The 23,819-nt window shown below is 43.2% G+C and overlaps 1 protein-coding gene across 1 annotated transcript in view; it reads right to left on the bottom strand.

Annotated features, from left to right (window-relative positions):
• Nucleotides 1-1,154: 1,154 nt before the first annotated feature.
• The window catches only part of LOC114358717 (SLIT-ROBO Rho GTPase-activating protein 3), a 56,777-nt gene continuing 34,112 nt past the window's right edge, over nt 1,155-23,819 (bottom strand). Inside the window, exons 4-17 of the mRNA XM_028312754.1 lie at nt 19,895-20,091; nt 19,309-19,437; nt 18,328-18,531; nt 17,501-17,701; nt 16,262-16,387; nt 13,399-13,671; nt 12,615-12,698; nt 10,350-10,747; nt 9,150-9,229; nt 8,496-8,559; nt 7,741-7,777; nt 4,140-4,207; nt 3,688-3,903; nt 1,155-3,286 (exon numbers count right to left, since the gene is read on the bottom strand). Of these exons, the coding sequence (XP_028168555.1) occupies nt 2,986-3,286; nt 3,688-3,903; nt 4,140-4,207; nt 7,741-7,777; nt 8,496-8,559; nt 9,150-9,229; nt 10,350-10,747; nt 12,615-12,698; nt 13,399-13,671; nt 16,262-16,387; nt 17,501-17,701; nt 18,328-18,531; nt 19,309-19,437; nt 19,895-20,091 (2,378 nt within the window). The 3' untranslated portion in view covers nt 1,155-2,985. The remainder of the gene's footprint in view (nt 3,287-3,687; nt 3,904-4,139; nt 4,208-7,740; nt 7,778-8,495; nt 8,560-9,149; nt 9,230-10,349; nt 10,748-12,614; nt 12,699-13,398; nt 13,672-16,261; nt 16,388-17,500; nt 17,702-18,327; nt 18,532-19,308; nt 19,438-19,894; nt 20,092-23,819) is intronic.

Raw genomic sequence — 23,819 nt, 5'->3', positions numbered from 1 at the left:
CGGCCCGCGCCCGCCCGGCCCGCGCCGCCCAGCTGACGCCAGGCGGCCGCAGCTCGCAGGCTCGCAGGCCACGCGCCGGGTGGTGACCGTAGCATTGCGCCGGTTTCGAATGTGGCTCATTTTAAGCCGGACGAAGGAACGCTTTTCGATTCTCTTTGTGAATTTCTCTAAGACCCACTTTGTTGTTGCCGGGCCGCCGCAGCGCGGCGCGTGCGTCCTCTTCGCCGTTCGAAGTGTAGTGTTTTCACTCATTTTATACTAAGGACTCGCTCTCACGCTGAATTGAAATATTATGTAGTTAAGAATAAGCGTATTGTGAACGATTCTTGTTTATTGACGAAGACATTCCACTCGTACCTGTGAAAATTAAATAGTGTAGGGTTTCGTTCGACGGGTTCCGTCAACTCACTGAGTAGAATAGCCAGTTTTATTTACGAAAAAATTAAGATAACTTTATACATGGTAGTTGTTCGACAACTTCTGTACAAACTGTTAAATTATGAGTTATACTAAATAAAGTATTTACTATTACAATATTTTGTTTTATTATAATTATGACGACAATATAGTGATAGTGACTAAGTTTCTACTCTGCACTGGCCCTTCCTATTGTCCCGATGTACTAGCAGTGGTCCGTGGCAGTATTTATTCTGGATTAAGTGTAGGTAAATATAGATAAATCTATTAGCATGTTATCCTTGTCTTGTCAGGTACGTAATTATTTACTATGAATAATTACAATAGGTTCGAAATTGAAAAAAGATAAAGCTAGAGTACTTACTAAGGTTATTTGTGTAATGATAAGTGGTAATACCTTGGTTGTAATTATAATTGATGAAATTTAATAGAAACAGAGTAGGTATTTATTAGATATTAACAGATAGCATATCACGAGCGGACGTGATTACGTGAGTGAGGCTAATTCTACACTAATAAATATAAGTTAACAAAAAATAGGATGGTTTCACTTCACACAACACTAAACAATGGACAGATTGCATCAGAAAAAAATAATATGGTCTCCTATGGTAACTACTCCATAACAAGCTGCATTTTTGTCGCCTGCACTTTGTATGTTGTATTCGTTTGTATTCGCAACGGAAAGGATCGGACAAGAACACTACTGTTACGAGGGTTGTAATAAAACGCCCCGCTACATCGGTAATACTGGTTTATTGAGTTGGAGATTACAGAAGGTACAGACATCCGACAGATACAATACAAGTAGCAATATCACAGCGGCGGCCGGCGCGCCCACCCACCGACCACGCCACGCGGGTATGACGGCTCCGTGTGTAGCGCGGGTGCGGGAAGGGAAACAATCGAATGATACTACACACTTATAAGAGAAGTCCGCGCCCTATGCAACCATTTCATTAACCAACTCAGATATGTTGTCAAGTTAAAATATAAAATCACTAGAGAACAAGTTAAAAATGATGGGGTCCAATAATAAAATAATGCTGCTAATCTTATTTCTCTTCGATTGCAATTTTTCGTCAAGTCACAGAAATATTCAGTAACGTAAAATAAACAGCATAATATTCTGTTTCTAAACGCGCTTCTCTCATGTTACAGTCAGTTGGCACGCATGGGTCGCATTTATAAATATAATTGAGTGTTTAACTGTGTACAAAGCTTATGTTGAAACTGATAAAATGGGCAACGCGTTAACTGCGGCATGCCGAAATTATATCACATATTGAACGTATTTACACGTCCAGAAGGTGGTGCTTAGGCTGGGGTCGGTCGGTGGCTGATGAAGGCCGCCGGCGCCAAAAGTGCGTACAAAAATATTCACATCTCCCGCAACGGGCACCCGTACAAAAATATACCGTACGGGAACATACGGACGATACACACTTACAAAACTAAATCTTCCTTTACAACATCTACGATTACGGCAGGAGCCAACACTCTTCGATTCACCGTCAGACCTCTCTTTCTACGGTATGCATGTGCAGTGCGACCGGTTGTCTATGACTTGAACTCACGAAAAGTATCATCAAAAAATGAATGGAAACAGGCTAACTGTCAAAGAAACCCATAGAGAACTCGTTCATACTGCACATTAACAAAATTTACCACTCTCTTTGAGTCACCATTCGAAATGTATAGTAAAAATCTACGTACGATATTTGTGATGAATCCAAACTTTTCCCATTCAACTTATGACACTGCCAACCGTATTCACAAACAACATTCGTTTCTAGGGTATTCGTTACCAAGTCTTGTGGTTTATGGAAGTAATCACTGTCAGAAATGTCGACACCATACGGTGTGATGTTGTTTTAAGAATACCTAGGAAAATTCTGTTTATGCATACGGATGATTGAATCGCTTTACCATCCAAAAATACAATGAGCAAAATGCGTATTTATATTCAATTCTAGACTAGGGATAATATCAGAACTACAAAGATAAGGGTCACATAAGTTTCACGCCACTGGACCCGTCGATGTGGTGGCAGGACGCTCAGTCTCTCCTCAGCCGGCGCCCGGAAGCCACTCGAGCCGATAAAATATCTTCATTCCGTATTCTGCATTCTACAACTTAGCGTCGAGCACACGGCGGTCAATGAACCGCTACGCTAACGGCGGTCCCGAGCACACGCCTCGGGGGTCAATTCTGAACGATCGATACATCGAACATAGTACCTACAGAGATTCCTGGTCGAGCCGGAAACGATTTCCAAAATCAGTTCCGGAGCACCTTCGAGGTCCGCTCCGGAGCGGCCCGTTCGCTTCGACGCCGAACGGCGTCATCGGACACCCACGGTCCACCAACTACATCATAAACTACAAAGAAGGGGATACACGACAATCACATTGTACGCGTCCTCGTCCGCTTCGTCCTCTCCGTTTCGCTCTCCCCCGATCGCATCGTCCAAACGAATGCGCCTCTCATCTCAGCGGGAAAAGCCGAAAGAGCGGAATCGTCGTCCACGCCGGTGGGTCCGCGCGGGCGGAGGGCGGGGGGCGGCGGCTAGCAGGCGTCGGAGGGGCGCGGCGCGGGCGCGAGCGGCGGCGCGGGCGCGGCGCGCGGCTGCGCGTGCGGCGTGGGCCGGCGCAGCAGCGCGGGCTTGGCGGCCAGCGCGGGCTTCAGCGAGCCGCCCGTGAGCGTGAGCTCCGCGAACTTGGCCGCCACGCGCGCCGTGTTGCGCGCCGGCACCGGGCTGCCCTCCGCGCTCGCCGCGCCCGCCGCCTCGCTCGCCTCCGGGGCCTCCTCCGCCGTCGCCGCCGCCGCCGCGTCGGGCGCGGGCTCGCCGTCGGCGCCCTCGGACCTCCTGGAAAACCGATCGACGCGATTATTTATTTATTTACTAGCTTTCCGCCCGCGGCTTCGTCCGCGTGGAATTTTGTCTGTCACAGAAAAACTTTATCGCGCGCGTCCCTGTTTCAAAAACCGGGATAAAAACTATCCTATGTTCTTTCCCGGGACTCAAACTATCTCTATGCCAAATTTCATCAAAATCGGTTGCGAGGTTTAAGCGGGAAAACGTAACAGACAGACAGACAGACAGAGTTACTTTCGCATTTATAATATTAGTTGGGATTAGGTCTACCAACATTGTTACATAACAACATGTACACTTAAAAATAACAATTGTGAACAAATAACAATTAGTTCAGAACATTCTTCTTTCGTCCGTCGTTCGTGCCGTCCGATATCGCCGATCGTACTCACTTGGAGTTGGGTCTCTTCTTGAGCGTGTCGCGATTGTGCAGAAAAGTGTCGGCGGAGTCTGCGGCGGCGTCCTGCGCGGGCTCGGCGGGCGCGGCGGGCGCGGACGCGGGCTCGGGCTCGGGCGCGGGCGCGGCGTCGGCGGGCGTGGGCGTGGCGGCGGGCGCGGGCCGCAGCGGCAGGTCCAGCACCAGGTCCGGCGTGCTCTCCGCTAATCTTCTGGCGAAAGAACGATCGGTGAGTGATTTTTGGAAAAACGGGCGTTGGGTGTACTTTTTGCTCCACGTTAGTGAGAAAGGGAGAAAGTTAGATTATTTTACATAACGAGCGATGTGAACGAACGATTTTTAGTGACGACCGCGACGAAGGTGAACCGGGACCCGGTCCCGATCCACCGTGTGACATCGTCGTCCCTCAGAAGCGCGACAGAGGACAGAGCATAAATAAAATGGTACCTGCATTGGGGGGCCGAGGTGGAGGGCGCGGCGGCGGGCGCGGCGCGCGCGGGCGGCGGCGGCGCCTCCTGCAACACACGGGCAGCACTCGAGCGGACGTCTCAACGCAGCGGGCTCAAGTGGAACTGAACTCTATCATCGTACTCGTGTGTCCAAACGGAGGACAGATGTAAGTTAGTAATGACGGTAGGTACTATTACGTACTTTACAGTGCGCGCTATGATTTATTTAAGTTCCCTCAAATACCCTTGATTTTAAGATTTCAGCAAAAGCTTATTCACATTACTACATTACGAATTCTGCGTACGCAGCCTGTTTCGAAAAGCACTTTAGGTACGCGACGTGTCACGTAACAAAGTGAATAATAATCTTCTGTCGGTTTACATATACGTAACGAATAATGTAAGCAAATAAATCTTATTAATCTTAGCAAAACTTACAAAGCTCACTTCTAGGTAAAAAAATGATGAGCAAGTTGATCATAAAATAAAAATACAGTCTCAACCCCTTTACTTGTTGATCGTAAAGTATTATTGCAAAATTGTTTATGCTGATTTCTTTCCTGTATTATCCTTTTCATATAACTTTTATATAGCAATTATAATAACTTTTAAGAAGTGGCTAAAAAACTGTAAGTAAAATTATGCATATTTTTACGACACTCCCCCCCACCCCGCATCAGCACACACACAATAGAAGCTCAAATTAAACAAAACATGCACAAGTGAAACAGTTTATTGACATTATCACAAACGAACAAGCACCTCCCACCTCTCTGGCAATCCTAGTCCTTAATTATGTTAGTGTAACTCAGTCTTCATATAGGCAATGAGCCACAGGAATTTAACGCTAAACATTATCACATCCGTCAGTCAAAATACTCGTTATATCGACATTAGGCCGACATTTCTGAAATATGAACAATCCGACAGCATATCAGATTTTTGTTGCAAAATAACACACCGTCCATACGTTCAAAATTTAAATCAGTCTTCACACTAGTATACAAAGTTTGTTTAAAACCATTTACATTTCATTAACGTTATTTTCCTGTGACACTACATTAAAATGGCATTCCACAGTTGACAAAGCGCTACTTAAAAATAATCTCATAATCTGCCTTCGCCACGTATGAAATGTTTCACATCGAATACGTAAAGCAAGCACATAATATTCGAAACAAGCTCTCACAAATACTCGTGAGCGCCGGTGGCCAACTACGTGTTAGTGCAAAACGAAACTCCAAGCGCTATTTGAAGTACCGCCGTAGCGCGACCAACACGTTAGAGCAGTGGTTCTCAACCTTTTCTAGACCATTAAAAATCCATAAATTAAGTGAAACCAAAAACTAACTAAAAACTTATTATTTAAAAAGAAGACAATTTGATTTAGAAAATCAAATACGATATCAAATTAATCAAGTACCTTCGTATTAATTTTAATTTTTGAGCTCTCTATCTTCTGTACAGGTTCTGTAATAGCTTATTACTTAAACCCTCTCATGACACGCGAATGTCTATCGCTCGCGAAATTTAAAATCCTTGGCGGACCACATTTCCGTCCTTGGACCACTGGTTGGGAACCCCTGCGTTAGAGGAACGTACGGGCTGCGGTGGCGGACAAGCGGACTTTGAATTCATCACCACCGCAGGCCGCACCTGGCGTGAGTGATCACAAACAAGTGCCTTGGTCGTAATGCCGGGGCTCGTAATAACAGTCACGTAAACAAAACAGATCACATGGCTCCGAACTTCGAAACACGAATGAATATCATTCTGAATATTATAATTATTAAGTATATGCGATGGGAATAATAATGATAATAATAATCCAGGAACGATCTAGTCTGCTGTTAATCAAAGCGATATGTCACTGCGCTCCTCGATGTGATCAAAATGAAGTTTTACCAAAATACAAACTCACAAGTGGGCTCACGGGTTTGTGCGACAAAACATCACAAAATATATTTAATATAATGTGTTCAACTACCTACGTATAACTAAATGGAGTTTATATTCGTATATTACATTGAACAACCATGCATTGTGCTCACGTGATAATATAAAATACATACTATTTTATAATAAAGCTAAATCGATTGTATTAAATTAATCAGTACTGTCAATGTCGAAATACATCAAAGGAGAACAACCATTTTGGGCCCAAGTTTGTACAGAGTTGTACATTGGTAGGTTTTTGATATTATATTACGCATACATTAGGGAGTATTTTACGGTAAAAATGATAATTTTAACTGATGTCGTAAGTCGTATACAATAATAAAAACGAATTAATGATTTAATCTAAGATAACGTAAAATGGAACGTTAAAAGTCAATCGATTAAAGACTCAATACACTATACTGTCCCACCAAACTCATTGACAGGGGGGCGCCACCATCGTTCAACTATATAGTTTCTAACATGGCAAAAATCGGAACCAGCGATCCGGTATTGACGGTGGCGCCCCCTGTCAATGTCACGGGTGGGACAATTCAGTGTATTTGATCTTTAAGAAGGTTCGTACTGACAGATGACAAAACTAAAATGATTGAATGAATTAATGAATGAAAATAATTCGTTTTGTCATCTGTCAATGCAGCAATGTCACTTGCGAATCACAGATGAGACCACAGATTAGAGAGTATGTCTAAAGGATCTAAAGGATGAGACTGTTGCGAATGCTTGTTGAATTGAATTAAAACAAATTAAAAAAAGAAGAAGAAATAAAACTATCGATTAATAACATTTTATGCTATTTCTAACGGATTCTGCTTGCGATTTGGGTAACTGACGACTGGATTTTGTATAAAAGTAACATTTTTTCTAGTTTTTTCTAATTTAGTTTTCTCGAGAATGACATTAGTTAGCAACCTCAAATAAACACAATAATAAACTAGTTTATGAAGGCATAAAAAGGACATAAAATTTGTAGCTGTACAAATAACTTAGTACTGGGCCCAACGCTTCATAGAAAGTGGTTGTTCTCCTTTACAATGAAATATCATGCAAATGATAAAGCTGTAAACATAACGGCGATGAATCGATGTTATCTACACTACTTATTAGTAGATAATTAGAATTAACTCTAATAACGATAACAAACAAAACATGTTTACTTATTCCTTAAGTAAATAACATAGTATATCACGTTTCACCTATCATAGTCAGTAGGCTGAGATACGGGAGCGGCATGAGGCGGTGATTTTGTGACAGTCAAACTTTGGATTTGTATGCCCTGTCACGTCATAATATTTTATGTCGATGTCATCCCTCCCGTGCCGCTGCCATGCCTCAGGCACTGACTGATATTGATATGAGTTAAGCTGACCTAAAATATCAGTCGGAATAATTTTACATCTTTCACAGGAGGATCATGCGCCTAAATACAACAAATTAACGGCAATATTAAACGTAAAGCAACAAAAAAAATTTATTGAAATCAGTCTACGTCACATCTTCCCGTCACCGACAGTAAACAATAGCGTGTGTAATGAATGCGACGGGTAAATGTAATAAAGGCCACTGTTGTACAGTGTACAGGCTAATGTGTGTGACGGTGTGCGGTGTCAGACGGAGGTCTCTAGGAGCGCGCTCACTACCTGTGCCGCCGACTGCCGCCGCTCCACGCTGGCCGACCTACAGACAAGTATTGTTCCCGTTACACGTGCATTCGATCCAACAATGGGGCCATTCATTTATTGCGTTAGACTATTTTCACTAGTTTTTGACCCCCTTCCCCTCTATTTATTTATTTATTTTATTTAAACTTTAATGCCAAAATAAATTTGTACATAATGCGAACTTAATGCACTAAAGCATTCTCGACCAGTTTACTTTTGGGTTGAGCAGAAAAGAAATTTATAAATTTATCTATCAGTCAGTCTGAACTGACCGAATCTCGGGTCATGAGCTTTCGCTCGATACCCGCACCAACCAATAACTGAAGAACCTCGACTGACCCTCTATAATAACTGATAAGAAAAAATAAGAGCAGGCCGACCCCCTCCCCCCTGTTTAATATTCATTACGCAAGAATCTAAAAGAAAAAGTGAATAAGGTACACGTTTGACGACTAGTACACAAGCGAGAAATTCCAGGGAGGCGCAGTGCGAGTGGCGCGGCTCCGTTGCCATGGAAATGGAAATCGCATCCAAGTGAAACTCGGCACGTGCGCTTTTCCAAAGTATAATTTTAACTTAGTGCATTTTTGTGATTTTACGTAGTAACAATCGACCCCCCCCCCCCCCTCATCCTCCTAAATCGTCTTACGTAGTAAATAAATGGCCCCCCGAAATTTTCAAACAGTTAAACAAATAAGTATAGACTTTATTTCGAACAGAATTTAGACACTTACCGGTAGTTTCCCGTTGAGTTCGAATCTTGCCAATACCCACTCTCGCCGTCTTCGCTCAGTTCATCTGGAAACGTACAGTGAGCTGTATAGTGATTCCACTTGTAGGTATGACCACAGAATAATAATAAGTACTACGTACAGAAGTTTTACTTCGCGAAGGTATTTAAAAAAATGTATGCTCAATGTCATTAACAATATGGTGTAATTTAGCCTGTCTCAAGAGTCGAGCACCATTTTGTTGACAAACGTCAGTGATCGCTACTGCGCCGAAGCTATAGGGCTGACTTCGGTAAAATGATGTGACGTGAAATGCCAAACTGCTGAAAATGGCGGAGGAAATACTTGATTTATCATGAATAATATTAACTACTTATTTACCTCTCAGTGTCTTGAGGCAACTTAAAAAAGTACATTCTGGGTTTATTTAGGCAGTTAAATACTGCACAGTATTTAGTACACCATTTTCTTAATTTTCTTCCATCATACACAAGAATACGCGTACGTGAGTCAATGTTCGCTCGTATGTGAGGCCTTGTCGAATAGTATCCTGTAGGTGGGCCATCGTGCGTGTTTTGTTTACGATGTAAACTCGCGGAGATGAACAGGCCCGGTATGACTCGACTCGGTAGAATAAGCAACGATATGATTGATTACCGTCGTCTTCGTCGTAGAGCGAGAGGTCGTCGCGCGCGTCCGGCTCGTCCGCGGCCGGCTCCAGCTCCTCGACGCTGGACCTGCAAAACGTGTATCATGATCATTCGACCGCTCGGAAAATCTTTTCTCGGGTTTGAAACTAATTCGACGGCCATTCAAATTGATATTGAATGAAACCACAAGGGTGCGTCCATTAATTACGTGAGACAATTTTTTCAATTTTTTAATTCCCCGCCCCCCTTGGTGAGATTTCATGAGATTTTGCCAGACCTTCTCCCCCACCCCGTAAGAGATTTTCCAAAATGCCTATTTGCAATGTAAATGAGATAATCCATGCTTCGAAAATATTAGATTTTATAAAAAAACCCAACCTGCGAAAAAAGTTTACTTTTAGTACAATTTTTAACTATCAGTTTACATTTTGTTAATATTTAAGCATTGGTAGCAAACTGCGGATCTAAAAACTGGGCCTGTGTTCACAAATGCAGACGGAGGATTTATCTCTGTTTGTTGTGGAAAAAGAATATGTTATATTTCTCGACACCCCCCCTCTCCCCCACGTGAGATTAAGTGAGGTTTTTCGGGACCCCCTCCCCCCCCTTAAAAGTCTCACGTAATGAGGGCTATCGTTTTAGCGCTCACCAGTTAGCGCCACTGTAGAGTAAGGTCCTGTCACTTGCTAGTAGCGAAGACAGTGGCACCAACTGGTGAGCGCTTAAGTGGTAGGAGGACTATCGCATTTGCACTCATCAAGATGGCGTTTCTGTAGAGTAAGGTCCTGTCAATCGCCAGGGGTGCCAACTGTTAAGTATAAAAACGACGATTCTCGAAAACAGCGGCGCGGGAGCGGGCAACGAGCGGGCGGCGCACTCCAGTCTAGCGGCGCGGCGTCTTTTTTTTGCCCACAATACATCGAGCGTTAGGAATAAATTTGAATCGAAATAAAATTGTCGCCGTTGTTCAGACATTTCGGTCGCGAATAAAAACAAATATCTCGACATCACAACCCCGAACACAACACTTCGCCGTTAAAGTGCCGCACGAGCTGCCCGCTTGTTTGGAGAACGGGTCTGCGTTGCCCGCCCCGATTCGAGGCTGAGGTTTTAGAATGGTTCTGCGAGTGACCGTGGAGTCGAGGACGGGGAGTCATTCGTCAGTGCTATGTCACTATTAGGGAGGGTAGAGGGGGAGGGTACGTACGCGCGCACGTAGAGCGCGTGCGGGTGCAGGTGCTGCGGGAACACGGCGGCGTGGTGCTGGATGGTGCGCTTGACGAGCTCGTTGAGCAGGTTCTGCGCCGCCACCTGCGCGCCGCCCTCGCCCCAGGCGGCCAGCAGCGTGGGCCCCAGGCAGATGGCCAGGTTCCACGCGTCCATCATGTTGCGGTCGGCGTGCTCGGCCAGGTGCGCCAGGAAGGCGAACAGGTAGCGCAGCACCAGCACGGCCGGCGCCGGCAGCGCGGCCAGCACGTCGCGCAGGCGCCGCACGAAGTCCGCGTCGTCCGGCAGCGCCGCCACGCGCAGCAGCACCTCCTGCAGCTGCGGCGGCAGCAGCGGCGGCCGCAGCTCGCGCAGGTACATCTTCAGCAGCCCGCACACCTGCGCCGCAAAATATAACAGAAGGTAAACTCATGTATGTACCTCGCTTTGCATACCTCTCTCGCTCGCACGCTCGGCCGTCGCGCTAGGGTTGTCTTGTCATGTGTTGCGTTTATTTCGTTACTAGCTTTCCGCCCGCGGCTTCGCCCGCGTGGAATTTTGTCTGTCACAGAAAAACTTTATCGCGCGCGTCCCTGTTTCAAAAACCGGGATAAAAACTATCCTATGTTCTTTCCCGGGACTCAAACTATCTCTATGCCAAATTTCATCAAAATCTGTTGCGAGGTTTAAGCGGGAAAGCGTAACAAACAGACAGACAGACAGAGTTACTTTCGCATTTATAATATTAGTTGGGATGATAGAAAAATGTTACTCTTAATACTATGCAAGAAAGACAATAACAGATATCCACGTATACTTATTTATATTTAGTACGTTATTATAGTAATAGTTTGCAAACAAATACACGAGAAGGAAGTAGTATTTAGTTGAGTGGTTGACACTATTATCCAACTAATATTATAAATGCGAAAGTTTGGATGTCTGGATGTTTGTTGCTCTTTCATGCAAAAACTACTGAACGGATTTTGATGTAACTTTACAGTATTATTGTTTATAACCCTGAATAACATATAGGCTATAATTTATGACGATCTGTGACAAACTAAATTTCACGCGGGTGAAGCCGCGGGCAAAAGCTAGTTATCCAATAATTCCTAAAACCTCTCTAAAACAATTCGATATTCCTAATAATTTAGTTGGCTTTCAATTTCAATTGAAATTCAAATAAATAACTTACTTACCTCCCCAAATCAACTGGTAATTTAAAAAATGAAAATTCGGTATTTAATGATGAGTTTAAGCAACCAAATACCGAACAATTATAATACGACTTTTTCTGTTCACTCATTTTCGTCAATTTCGCAAAACAAAATAATATCACAGGCGGTTGACCGGCGCGTGACTCAAGCGAACCACAGCGAACGTGTGGCGAATGTCTGTCGCGCCACGTCGCGCTCGCATTCGTCCAAGACAGTCTTGCTAGAGCGGTGTCTATGTGTGCGTGGCTCGAGCGCGTTTAGTATGGAGTTTGTCTTCTGTTATATTTTGTGCCTGCGCCGCGAACACAAATGAGTGGAAGTGATAGCACGGTGTCTCGAGACGAAAGTCTTCGAGCAGTGTGTGTTGCCAGTGTTGATTTATGGATCTGAAACGTGGTCGCTCACTGTGGGCCTCATGAGAAGGCTCGAGGTCACCCGAAGGGCGATGGAGCGGGCCACGCTCGGAGTTTCCCTGCGTGATCGAATCAGAAATGAGGAGATCCGCAGGAGAACCAAAGTGACCGACGTAGCTCGCAGAATCGCTAAAACCGAGTGGCAGTGGGCGGGACACGTAGCTCGTAGAGACGATGGCCGTTGGGGCAGAAAAGTTCTCGAGTGGCGACCACGGGCTGGAAGACGTAGCGTGGGCAGGCCTCCTACTAGGTGGACCGACGATCTCGTAAAGGTCGCGGGAAGAGCCTGGATGCGGGCAGCGCCGGACCGTGCATTGTGGAAAACCTTGGAGGAGGCCTTTGTCCAGCAGTGGACGTCATTTGGCTGAAACGAACGAACGATAGCACAGTGAATACAAATGAGTAGGTCATCTTCATAGAAACGCACCGAGCGCGGTTTGTATGTGAGCGCGCCAACACGTATGCGGCGCGCACGCAGCGTGGATTAGCGGGGAGCCAGTCGTGGTTGCGCCCAATTTTGTCAGTGTGTGCGTGCGCGCCGCATACGTATATTGGCGCGCTTACATACGAACCGCGCTCGATGCGTTTGACGTTGACATTTGTATTTACTCTGGTGATAGGAAACGTACTCACCGAGTTGATGTCGGACGCGTCGCGCACCGTAGCCAGGGGATCCTCGCCGCGCTCGAAGGCGGCGCGCAGCGCTTGCATCTCCACCTGCGGAAACACAATCAATTGGGATGATAACTGGGTAATGAAATCGAAATTCTATTTAGTCCGTCAGACAGATAAAAAAAAATTAACACGTTTTTTAATTTTTTTTTTCATAATCGAATTCATTACAGTATTATATTAAGTTGAAATGTCTCGTGACGTCACTTTTGAGTAAAAAATCTACTGAAAAGTAACGTGACGCAACATTTAAACTCGATGTAGCACTGTTATTATTTAATTATGTAAGAAAATAAAAAATACGAGTGTAATATCTGTATGACGGAAAAATAATTGAAATTTTGTCATCTGGCCTATTGAGAATTTGAGACGAGTTCGCACAACGACCTCGAGCGTCATCATTATCATCGTTTCAGTAACAAGAGGTCCACCGCTGTTCAGAAATCGATTACGACATCACTAGTGAGCGCGCACATCACTACGCACGAATCTGACAGATAACGGTTGCGATAGCGCCCGGCGCCTACACCACTTGACTACCATTCCTCTTACCGCGAACATCAAATATTTGTATACGTTATTTCATGTTATAAACGCTGAGTATCGAAGAAACCGAGTTTCAATCATAAATACATCACATACATCTACAACCACTGAACGTAGACCTCCCCCACCGATTTCCACATCGCTACCTTCACGAGGTCGTGAACGTGATATAACACTATTTAAATGTAATGATCGTGACCTGCGAGCCGGACACGCGGAACACGCCCTGGTGGTTGAGGCCGTAGGTGGCGATGACGCGCACGCAGGACGTCAGCACGAGCGGCAGGCGGTGGTCCAGCGGCGCGGCGAAGCGGCCCCGGCGCAGGCGCGCGGCGGCCCGGCGCGGCGGCGACGGCGGGGACGCGGGCGGCGGGCCCGGGCCCGCACCCACCGCCAGCCGCGCCCGCGCCGCCGCCGCCTTGCTCTCCAGCCGCGCCAGCCGCCCCGCGCACGACACGTACGCGCGGAACTTCTGCAATGCACACCGAACGATCGGTATAACGTCTCCGGGCCGCACAGTGTGTTATGGGACTGTATAATCGGACATTCTCATTTATTTGATGAACCGTATAGAGCTCAGTTATACAAACATGATGGTAAAACTCCCGTTTGAAAATTTCACGTAGTTTTCGAGGTATAGCCTGACCAGAAACATAAAAACCCTCGCCATGTTGCGGAAAACTAATGGTACTAATTTCTTTTAATGGCGACAGTAACTGAAAACTTCATTGACATGTCACCTTGCATGTCAGTCTATTACTGTCAAAGTGTAAACAAACTTTATTTTAAATGTGCGCAATTGATTTTGTGAATTAAATTGCTACAATCTTTATATAGTCGTAAAAGAAAAGTGGTTCACAATGTGTTAAAGTATTTGTCGAAGAGAAATACTAAGGGTTCGGACATTATTTTCATTGAATAATGTTTCCGACAAAGGTTGTCAAATTGACTGACATGTTTATCGTATAGTACAGTCCACTATGAAAATTAGCTGTGGTTTGTTTCAACTACCTATTTTAATTTTTTTTGTCACTTTTTAAGTGTTGAATTTTATGGAATTGGGAAAGAAGTGCCGAGTTTGAAGCGTTCATGAGCAGACATTGCAGTTGAATATTCAAGTTCTGAATTTGATTATTGATGAATAATAAGGGAGAGTCCGCTAATTTGGACCAGTTTTTTTCAATCCCATTTTACACATAGTTTTCTTTTATTTTTGCTAATGTCCATGGTATATAATAAAAGATACATTATTCAACTTACTATTTCATAAGTATTAATTAACATGATTGTTGTATATTTAGCACAAATCAACAAAGTACGAGTTCAGAGCTTCGGTCCAATTTAGCCAACCGGTTGGATAATTTGTACCACAGGGTTACTAAATTGGATTTCAATAAATTTCAAGCCTATAAAAAAACTATGGCAAAATATTATACGATACATTCTTAACAAATTAGGAAACGAAAAGGAACAGTAGTTAATAACATAGACAATCGATATTGTTTTACACGTTATCACGATTTTGAGTACAAGTTTTGTAATTCCAATTATCGTAACGCACACTTGTACCTAATCTACTTTGCCAGTCTTTTGCTTTCATTTATTGTTAGTCAAACATAACTACGCTATTATAACTTCAAAACATGATTTACTAAAAAAAATTTCAAAATCCTTTGGTAAAGTTCCATACAACTTGGTGTGGTACAATTTAGCCGACTAGGTGATAGTGCTTTTAAAAAATTGGTAAAAAATATAGCTTATAAATACCGAAAAATGTTTCAAATAATTGTAATCCACACTAATTTACGCTTCTAAATAATATATTAGAAACACCCTGTGATTAAATTTAACAAAATTACAAACTAAACATGTATTGTCAAAAGTTACTTAAAAACAATGAAAAAATACTTTTCAAAATAAAAAACACGTTATTGTTGTCACGGCAAAAACCACATGGCCGATATTAATTTATTTTAGTTGTGTATCGCTGAGTGTTGCAATTACAGACATTCAATAAATACTTTACGAAATATGAGGGTGGTACAATTTACCCGGCGGTACAATATACCGAACTCTCCCCTAAAATAAATCCTACTAGCTCGATTGATGGTTTCATTTAATTTATTTAAACCAGGTTACCTATAATAATAATTTTTCGTTAATTTATGAAAATATCAAATTAACCCGTAATCCTAAGTCCTGATACATAAAGTTAGCCTATTAATTTAACACAGGTACGACTGTACTCAGTGTTGCACTATCAAATGCAATTGACGCGCCTCTATGCCAGGGTTTTTATGTTCCTGGTCAGGCTATATAAAAATTCAAAGTTACCTATTTTTTTACTTCATAATTAAGCAAAAATATTCTCTCTCGGTAACTAATAAAATTTTATTCAGAAATGTTATAATACTTCATAGAGCCCTTAAAACTACACGTAATAAGCGCTTCGTAAACGCATTCAGTTAATTAGGAAAAATGATTTTAGTGATTTTTGTTTTTATTTTTTTTCTCAATTATCTATATATATAAAAATGAAACCCGTTTCGCGTTGTCACGGCATCACGTGTGAACGGCTGAACCGATTTCGATCATTCTTTTTTTTAAATGTTTGTGGAAGTCCAAGGATGGTTCTTACGGAAAAAAATATTAAGAAAATCTCTACGCTAAGGCGGTACGAAGTTCGCCGGGTCAGCTAGTACCTTAATATATGCAAACATTTTTAATTGCAAGATATAGTCTGATATTTAATCTAATTGTATAAAAAAATCAGCTTTAAATTCCGTGATATAACCAAATTGAAAATACAACATTTCTGAATTAAATGTTATTTTATTAGTTAACGAGTGAGAATATTTTTGCGTAATTTTTAAGTAAAAAAATAGGTAACTTTGAATTTTTATACCGCGAAAACTACGTGGAATTTTCAGACGGGAGTTTTACAATCATGCTTGTATAACTGAGCTCTATACGGTTCATCAAATAAATGAGAATGTCCGATTATACAGTCTCATAACATACTATGGGCCGTCGGAACTCGTCGACGGGCAGCGGCGACTCACCGCGAGGTAGTAGTCCTCCTGGTCGCGGGCGGCGGCCTCGTCGGGCAGCGGCGGCAGCGCGGCGCCCGCGGCCGCGCCGGCGCCGAACAGCCCGCTCACGTCCCAGTGCGCGTCGCCGCCCTCCATCTGGGGATAACGATTCGACGATTATAAATAACTTGAAAAAATCGAACTGCCTAAGGCGGGAATTGAACCCACGACCTTCCGCTTGCCGAGCGACTGCTCTTCCAACTGAGCTACTTAGACACTGGATGAACCCGTCGAAATTTTCAAGTGTAATACGCTGTTACAGCTAGCGTTTGTTTCATCAATGTTAAGTATACCTACCCTACATCTAACAGAAATATTGTTGCAAATATTTTCAAGTTATTTATAATTTTCAAATTAGTTTGAGATGCGACTCTAAACGCTAAAAATTTAATAACGATTCGACGCTCGTCACTTCGCTCGAATGAGAAAACATCATAAAATATGAACCGTCGACGAGGTCGACGCATGATCGCTTTAAAAACAATTTAGGCACAATATTGTCATACTCGGTCCCGCCCACAATTTTGTCTTATGTCTAGTCCCTTATTTGAAAAGAAACAAATGACACAATATGGCGAGGGATCCAGTCGCTGCGAAGAAATATAAGCCTTATGACGTTCTTGCGTCAAGCGTCTTGTACGGTAGGTACTTGTACCAGGCCTGTTCATCTCCGCGAGTTTACATCGATAACAAAACACGCACGATGGCCCACCTACAGGATACTATTCGACAAGGCCTCACATGCGAGCGAACATTGACTTACGCTCGCGTATTCTTGTGTACGGTGGAAGAAAATAAAGAAAATGGTGTACTAAATACTGTGCAGTATTTAACTGCCTAAATAATAATAAAAACACAGAATGTACTTTTATAAGTTGCCTCAAGACACTGAGAGGTAAATAAGTAGTTAATATTATTCATGATAATTCATGCCAAATCATGTATTTCCGCCGCCATTTTCCGCAGTTTGGCACCTCACGTCACATCATTTTACCGAAGTCAGCCCTATGGCTTCGGCGCAGTGCCGATCATTGACGTTTGTCAACAAAACGGTGCTTGACTCTTGAGTCAGGTTTAGCCTTACACTTACACCATATTGTTAATGACATTGAGCACACATTTTTTGAAATACCTTCGCGAAGTAAAACTTCTGTACGTAGCACTTATTATTATTCTGTGCTTGCACTTTGAGCCGCGACGGGCACGGACCTGCTTGACGAGCTCGGCCTCGGCGGCGTCGAGCGTCTTGGCGCTCTCGCGGCACTCGGCGCGCAGCTGGCGCGCGCCGGCCTCCAGCTGCTGCAGGCGCAGCGCCAGCTCGGCGGCGGCGGCGGCGCAGGCGTCGTCGGCGGGCGCGGCGTCCTCCACCAGCGCGCCCATGTCGGCGTCCTGCTTGTCGGGCGGCGCGCCCTGGCAGTGGAGATGGGTTATACTAGGTAAACTTGATACTAGGTGCACCTATTCCTAGTATTTATTAATACTCGATCCGAATACCTATTCCACCTGGTACGTAGTAATTTAGCATACTTGACGCGACTGGTGCGGACTGATCCACGTAATATGACTTTAAAATACAATTTTTTTTTTTAAGATACGACCGTAGTATGAATAATGTAATTTGAAATTGAATAATAATTCCTCCCTTCATACTTCAACAGGCTTAGGACGGTCAACTTAAAAGTTGGCGTATTTAAAAGATATCAATTTCATAAAAATATTTACATATTTTTTCTTATTTACATGAATATGGTTTGACTATGTTTGTGTGCGTTTGCTTCGTCGCGCTCAAATTTGTTCGGTCAGACAGAGACGGAGTGAATCTCTACGTTCGCATCGCACATAAGCTCAGCGAGAAATACTAGATGCGCGTAATACACGACTACGGATTACGCAATAATAACCTCTATCACTTCAATGATAGGGTCGGAAATCGTGTAATTTATAAAACACTAGGTGGATCAAGTCAACAGGTGCCGCCTAGTACTGTAAAATACCTAGCGTGTGGATCCGTTCCAGTGAATACGTGTCATCTGTACCTGGTAGGGCAGCGGGCGCGGCAGCGCGAAGGCCTGCGCGTGCGCGTCGAGCACGCGCTGGCGGTCGGCGAGCGCGTCGAGCGCGTCGGCGGCGCCGTGCAGCGCGCGCGCCGCGTCCGCCGCCGCCGCCGCGCGCGCCGTCTCGCCCGCCGCCGCCGCGCGCACCGCGCGACCCACCACCGCCTCGAACCCCACCTCCGTGCACTGCGGGCGGGCAAACTATCTTAATATACGGAAGGAGGCTATGGCGAAGACATCAGAAAAACACTTGCAGCTACGCGATTTGCAAAGAAAACACGACTGAAAATGAGCATACCTGTTCATCTCCGCGAGTTTACATCGAAAATAAAACACGCACGATGGCCCACCTACAGGATACTATTCGACAAGGCCTCACATACGACCAAACATTGACTCACGTACGCGTATTCTTGTGTATGATGGAAGAAAATGGTGTACTAAATACTGTGCAGAATTTAACTGCCAAAATAATAATAAAAACACAGAATGTACTTTTTTAAGTTGCCTCAAGACACTGAGAGGTAATTATGTAGTTAATATTATTGATGATAAATCATGTATTTCCTACGCCATTTTCCGCAGTTTGGCACCTCACGTCACATCATTTTACCGAAGTCAGCCCTATAGCTTCGGCGCAGTGCCGATCACTGACGTTTTTCAACAAAATGGTGCTTGACTCTTGAGACAGGCTAAATTACACCATATTGTTAATAACATTCAGTATACATTTTTTTAAATACCTTCGCGAAGTAAAACTTCTGTACGTAGTACTTATTATTATTCTGTGGTATTAATAAAAACTGAAGCTCCAGTAACTTTAGTGACATAGCGTACAATATTGTCATTCATCTATCAGCTAGTAAATTATTAATCGCTAAATCGTAACAAAATAATTTTGCTATTATAAAACCGTGAGGCGGCAGCGGTCAATCTGAAATATATACTGAAACGAAGCCCCACCAGCATGATGTCGGCGATGTCGTCGAGGTAGTAGCGCTGCAGCGTGGCGTTGGCGGCCTCGAGGCTGAGCGCGTAGTCGGCGCGCGCGCGCAGGGCCTTGGCGCGCGCCTCGCTGTAGCGGGCTCGCCTCTGGAACCACACAACATTTACACCTTATTGAACCACGCAAATTGAACTGACTTTTTTTTTATCCACAACGAGGAAGCTCTTGGCCTGTATCTCACCTGATGGTAAGTGATGATCAGGCCGAAGGTGGAAGCGAGCTTCACCCGGAATCCTCAACCACAGAGGAACTGGCTATCTTACCTCTAACTGCCGAAACACAACAATGCTGTTAACATTGTTGTTATGGCGACAGATTTAGGTAAGATGGTGGTAGCTAGCCAGGCGGACCTGGAACAAGCCCTACCACCAACCAAACCGAACAGAAAATTCTGCACCCACTGGGAATCGAATCCGGGACCTCTGCGTCTGAAGCAGGTGGTCTAACCACTAGACCACAGAGGCGGTTAAACTTAACAGTCTATGTACCCAACGCCGGTAAGTATGGGCCCGCGACGTCGCCGGGCGAGTGTGATGAGGCTACCTTGTCTCGCTCCTTGTCCACGGCCTTGAGCTTCTTGTGTCGCGGCGGGGAGGCGGCGGCGAGGCGCGCGCGCTGCTCGGCGGCGTGGCGCAGCTTGAGCGCGGCGGCGCGCCAGTCGGCGGCGGCGGCGGCGTGCGCCTTCCCGGCGGCGCCGGCTTCGGCCAGCGCTGCGCCCACTTCCTCGTGACGCTCAGCCACTGGTGAGAAGTAACAATCTCAGTGATAAGTCATACTATTTAACTTCACTTCTTCTGGGATCGTGTAAAATATTATTCATAAATTGTAAAAAAATAGATAGTTTTTTAATTTTTTATGATGAAACATGCCAGGAGCCAAGTTAATCTAAGGGCTGTTTTTCAATCGTCGGATAACTTTTAACTGAAGAATAAGTTTGGCACATTGCAGTATGGGAAATATGACAAAATGACAAGTTTATTATTCAGTTAAAAGATATCTGACGATTGAAAAATCAGCCTTAACTGATAGATTTTGACAAGTTAAATTTGTCACGCGCGTGCATGACGGCAACCTAAATTCGCTTATTTCACGGTAGGGCCGCGTGCCCATGAAAACAGTCTACTTTCCCCGCCTCAGGGTTTATGCCATTGAACCTAGATGAAATCGCTCGAAGATAGTGGCCCCGATCGGAGATCCCACAGGTTCACTGCGTGGCGTATTTAGGGTAAGGTGGGGCACAATGAAACAAAAAAACGTTTTTTGTTCATAGAAACAAAATATCTTACTATTTTAATAAACTCTTTTCAAGAAAATTTACATTAGCTATCCCTTTAATAATCAACAATATCAAACTACATGTTTCTATAAGTAATCTTAAATTATTGGCACTTTTTCGAGATCAATTTTTTGTTTTACTGTGCCCCAGATCTGGGGTACAGTAAAACTAGGGTAGGGGTACTATGAAACAGATTGGGGCACAGTCCGTAAACACTCTTCGCACTTTGTAGTTGGGCGTATATCGCACGACCTGTCCCTCTTCTTCTCGGTTTTCCTTTTTTTTCTTGAAATACCTATACAATGTGCTAAAATTAACATTTTTCAGATTTTCTGCTTCTCATAAGTTCATATCTGCTTCATTAGGAAGCCCTATATCCGTTTTTCTTTTCCGGTTACGAACCATTGTGGTGTTTTCTAAAAACAAAAAACTTATCTTACACTGAAACATGTTTTACTGTGCCCCGTTTCACTGTACCCCATGACCCCCTTCAATAACACAAAAACATATAACATTCTTTAGGTTATAAACACCGGCCTTCGTCTGATGTCAATATTACAAGAAATATGCAAGAATTATTAAAAAAATAGCCATACATACCTTTGGTAAACAGTGTACTAATAAAATCGAAATCTTTTTCGTGAAAAAAGATACGAATTACTTTCAAAAATCAGTTTTTTTGCAAGAATTCAACAGGCAGCTTTCAAATTGAGAAAAGACAACTGCACCAAGATGGCAGTGCGAACGCTTAATAAAGCAGTGTGGCCAGTAAAAATAAATTGATAAAAAGAGGTAGAAATATTAAACTTGTTTTACTGTACCCCGTGTGTCACTGTGCCCCCTGTAACCCTACTAGTCTGTAACTCCATGCGTTTATTCATATTCATATTCATTTTATTCACTTCGGTCCTTTTTAGTCGAACAATAAGATTGTAATATAACTATTGAACAGGAATTATATTCAATTGTGTTGGGATATTTTCTTGATAATTGAATTCCAAGATTATTTTATTCTATTGGTGTTTCTACTTTTCTATAAATGTAATTATAAGGGTTCCGTTTTTTGCCATTTGGCTACGGAACCCTAAAAATGGCTAGACATAGCATATAGCATAGACTCTATGCCAAGACTCTAAAAGTAAGCTTACACAATCTTGATTTTTACAGGATCAAAGGACCACAGAGCTTAGTTTTGACATGATACGCAAGGGTTACTTTTATCTTTTTGAGATAAAGTATTCTAAGGACGGATTAGCGAGCTGGCAAAGGGCAGGGCACATAGTACGCAGAACTAACGGCCGATGGGGCCGCAAGGTTCTGGAGTGGAGGCCACGTACCAGAAAACGCAGAGTGGGACCGACGAACTGACAATGGTAGTGTTGTATGTGTATTCATAAGACATATTATACTATACTTACTATTACTTTGCACGTATATAAACTGTTGCATCATGTTAAATAAACGAGTATTTATCCATCAATCGTCTTGTTACTATCTCAACCTCATATGGCGACCGTGACAGGACTCCGCGGCCGGTGTTTACAAATTCCTTAATCCATATAAGGACGCGCGCTCCACGATGCATTTACAATATTGCATTCAACCTTTGTACTCGACGAGATTAACAGTTCTACTTGTTTCAACTAATTATCAACATGGGTTCAAGTCAAACTAAAGACGACGTCATTAAAGTCAAAGTCAAAGTCAAAATTTCTTTATTTGTTTGGACTAATAAATAGTTCTTACAAATCGTCATTTTGCTCTTAAGGAGCCTCTACATGTCTCATAATCTTTTTACCCTACCAACGCTTCGAGACCAACATTTGGCAATGCTGAGAAGAAGCGCCGCAACAAACTCAATCACCACACTATCCGCCGTTATCGTAAGATACACAGTAAAACATGCCTTCAGACAACTCTAAAACATTATCCATATAAATTGCCATTCAAATATGTAAACCTTCGCGGCTCCGCGCTAACTGACCACCGACCCTTGTCACAGGATAGTTTTTGTCCCAGTACAAAAATGCACATCTCGCAATCGCAATGCAGTTCTTTTAATAAAGTTGTAAATAAAGGAATGTTGTTAAACCGATTAATTTATAACCGTCTATATAACGACATCGTCATAAATATAATTAGTTAATTAACGACATTTATTATGAACTAGCTGACCCGGCGAACTTTGTTCCGCCTTAATGGCAATAAATAAGCAGACTTTTTTTTTAATTTCGAACGGGATAAAAAGTATCCTATGTCCTTCTCCTGGCTCTAAACTACCTCCCTGACAATTTTCAGCTAAATCGGTTCAGCCGTTCTTGAGTTATAAGTGGAGTAACTAACACGACTTTCTTTTATATACAGTGTGAGTCACGTTAAAGTGTACATATGAAAATNTTTTTATTATTGTTAGAAAATGTAACTTTGTAAAATCATTATAAAACACATACTCAAATTTGGTGAACTTGTTCAGTGTACCGTATAGATGCGCCCATTAAAAGGAATGTAGCTAGTTTAGAAGGACCCTGTAGTAGGTCTGTGAAAAATAGTGGCAACTAGCCTATTATTATATTCCTAATCTTGCCAGGGTGTTCAAGCCACTTACATGGAAATAAGTTGGATTTTCCCTGTGTGACAACGAAAATAGTATGATTGACTTTACTGTTGAACAAATTGAGCATGTGTTTTCATTTGTAAATGTATACACAAGCCTTTCCTTGATTTCACAAGTAAGGAATCAGTTGAACAATGGATGACCATTTATTTGGGTACTGGATGGGGATTACAAAACAAAACTTCCTTCTATTACTAGAAGATGTTAGAACAACACCGTGGTTTATTAGGTCTGTTTGACAATTTGAATTGAAGATTAGGTCTTTTTGACTTTACTAGAAGTACCGCGTAGAACATTAGAAAGACTGATGCATTCTGTAAGAGAAATTTTACTGCAAGATTTTGTTCCACGCAACTTTGGTTCGACGCCCCCAGTGACGCAACAGTTTTAAGTTCGGAAGGACGCCCGTGCGCATCAGCGGTGTGTTCTTTAATTCGGAAACCATATAAGCGTTTGTTAATTTCCAAAATCAAGTGAATCTAGTGAGTGCGGGATCCATCCCCTATGGAACTATGGTCTTTTTGATCAATATGTGCTAATACTTACTTCACCAGCAAACTGCATTTCGGAGATACGCC

This window comes from Ostrinia furnacalis, unplaced genomic scaffold (assembly GCF_004193835.3).
Source record: "Ostrinia furnacalis isolate ACB-3 unplaced genomic scaffold, ASM419383v2 OfSCF4105, whole genome shotgun sequence".
Lineage (NCBI taxonomy): Eukaryota > Metazoa > Arthropoda > Insecta > Lepidoptera > Crambidae > Ostrinia > Ostrinia furnacalis.
This window is presented reverse-complemented; position numbering and strand designations above follow the sequence as displayed.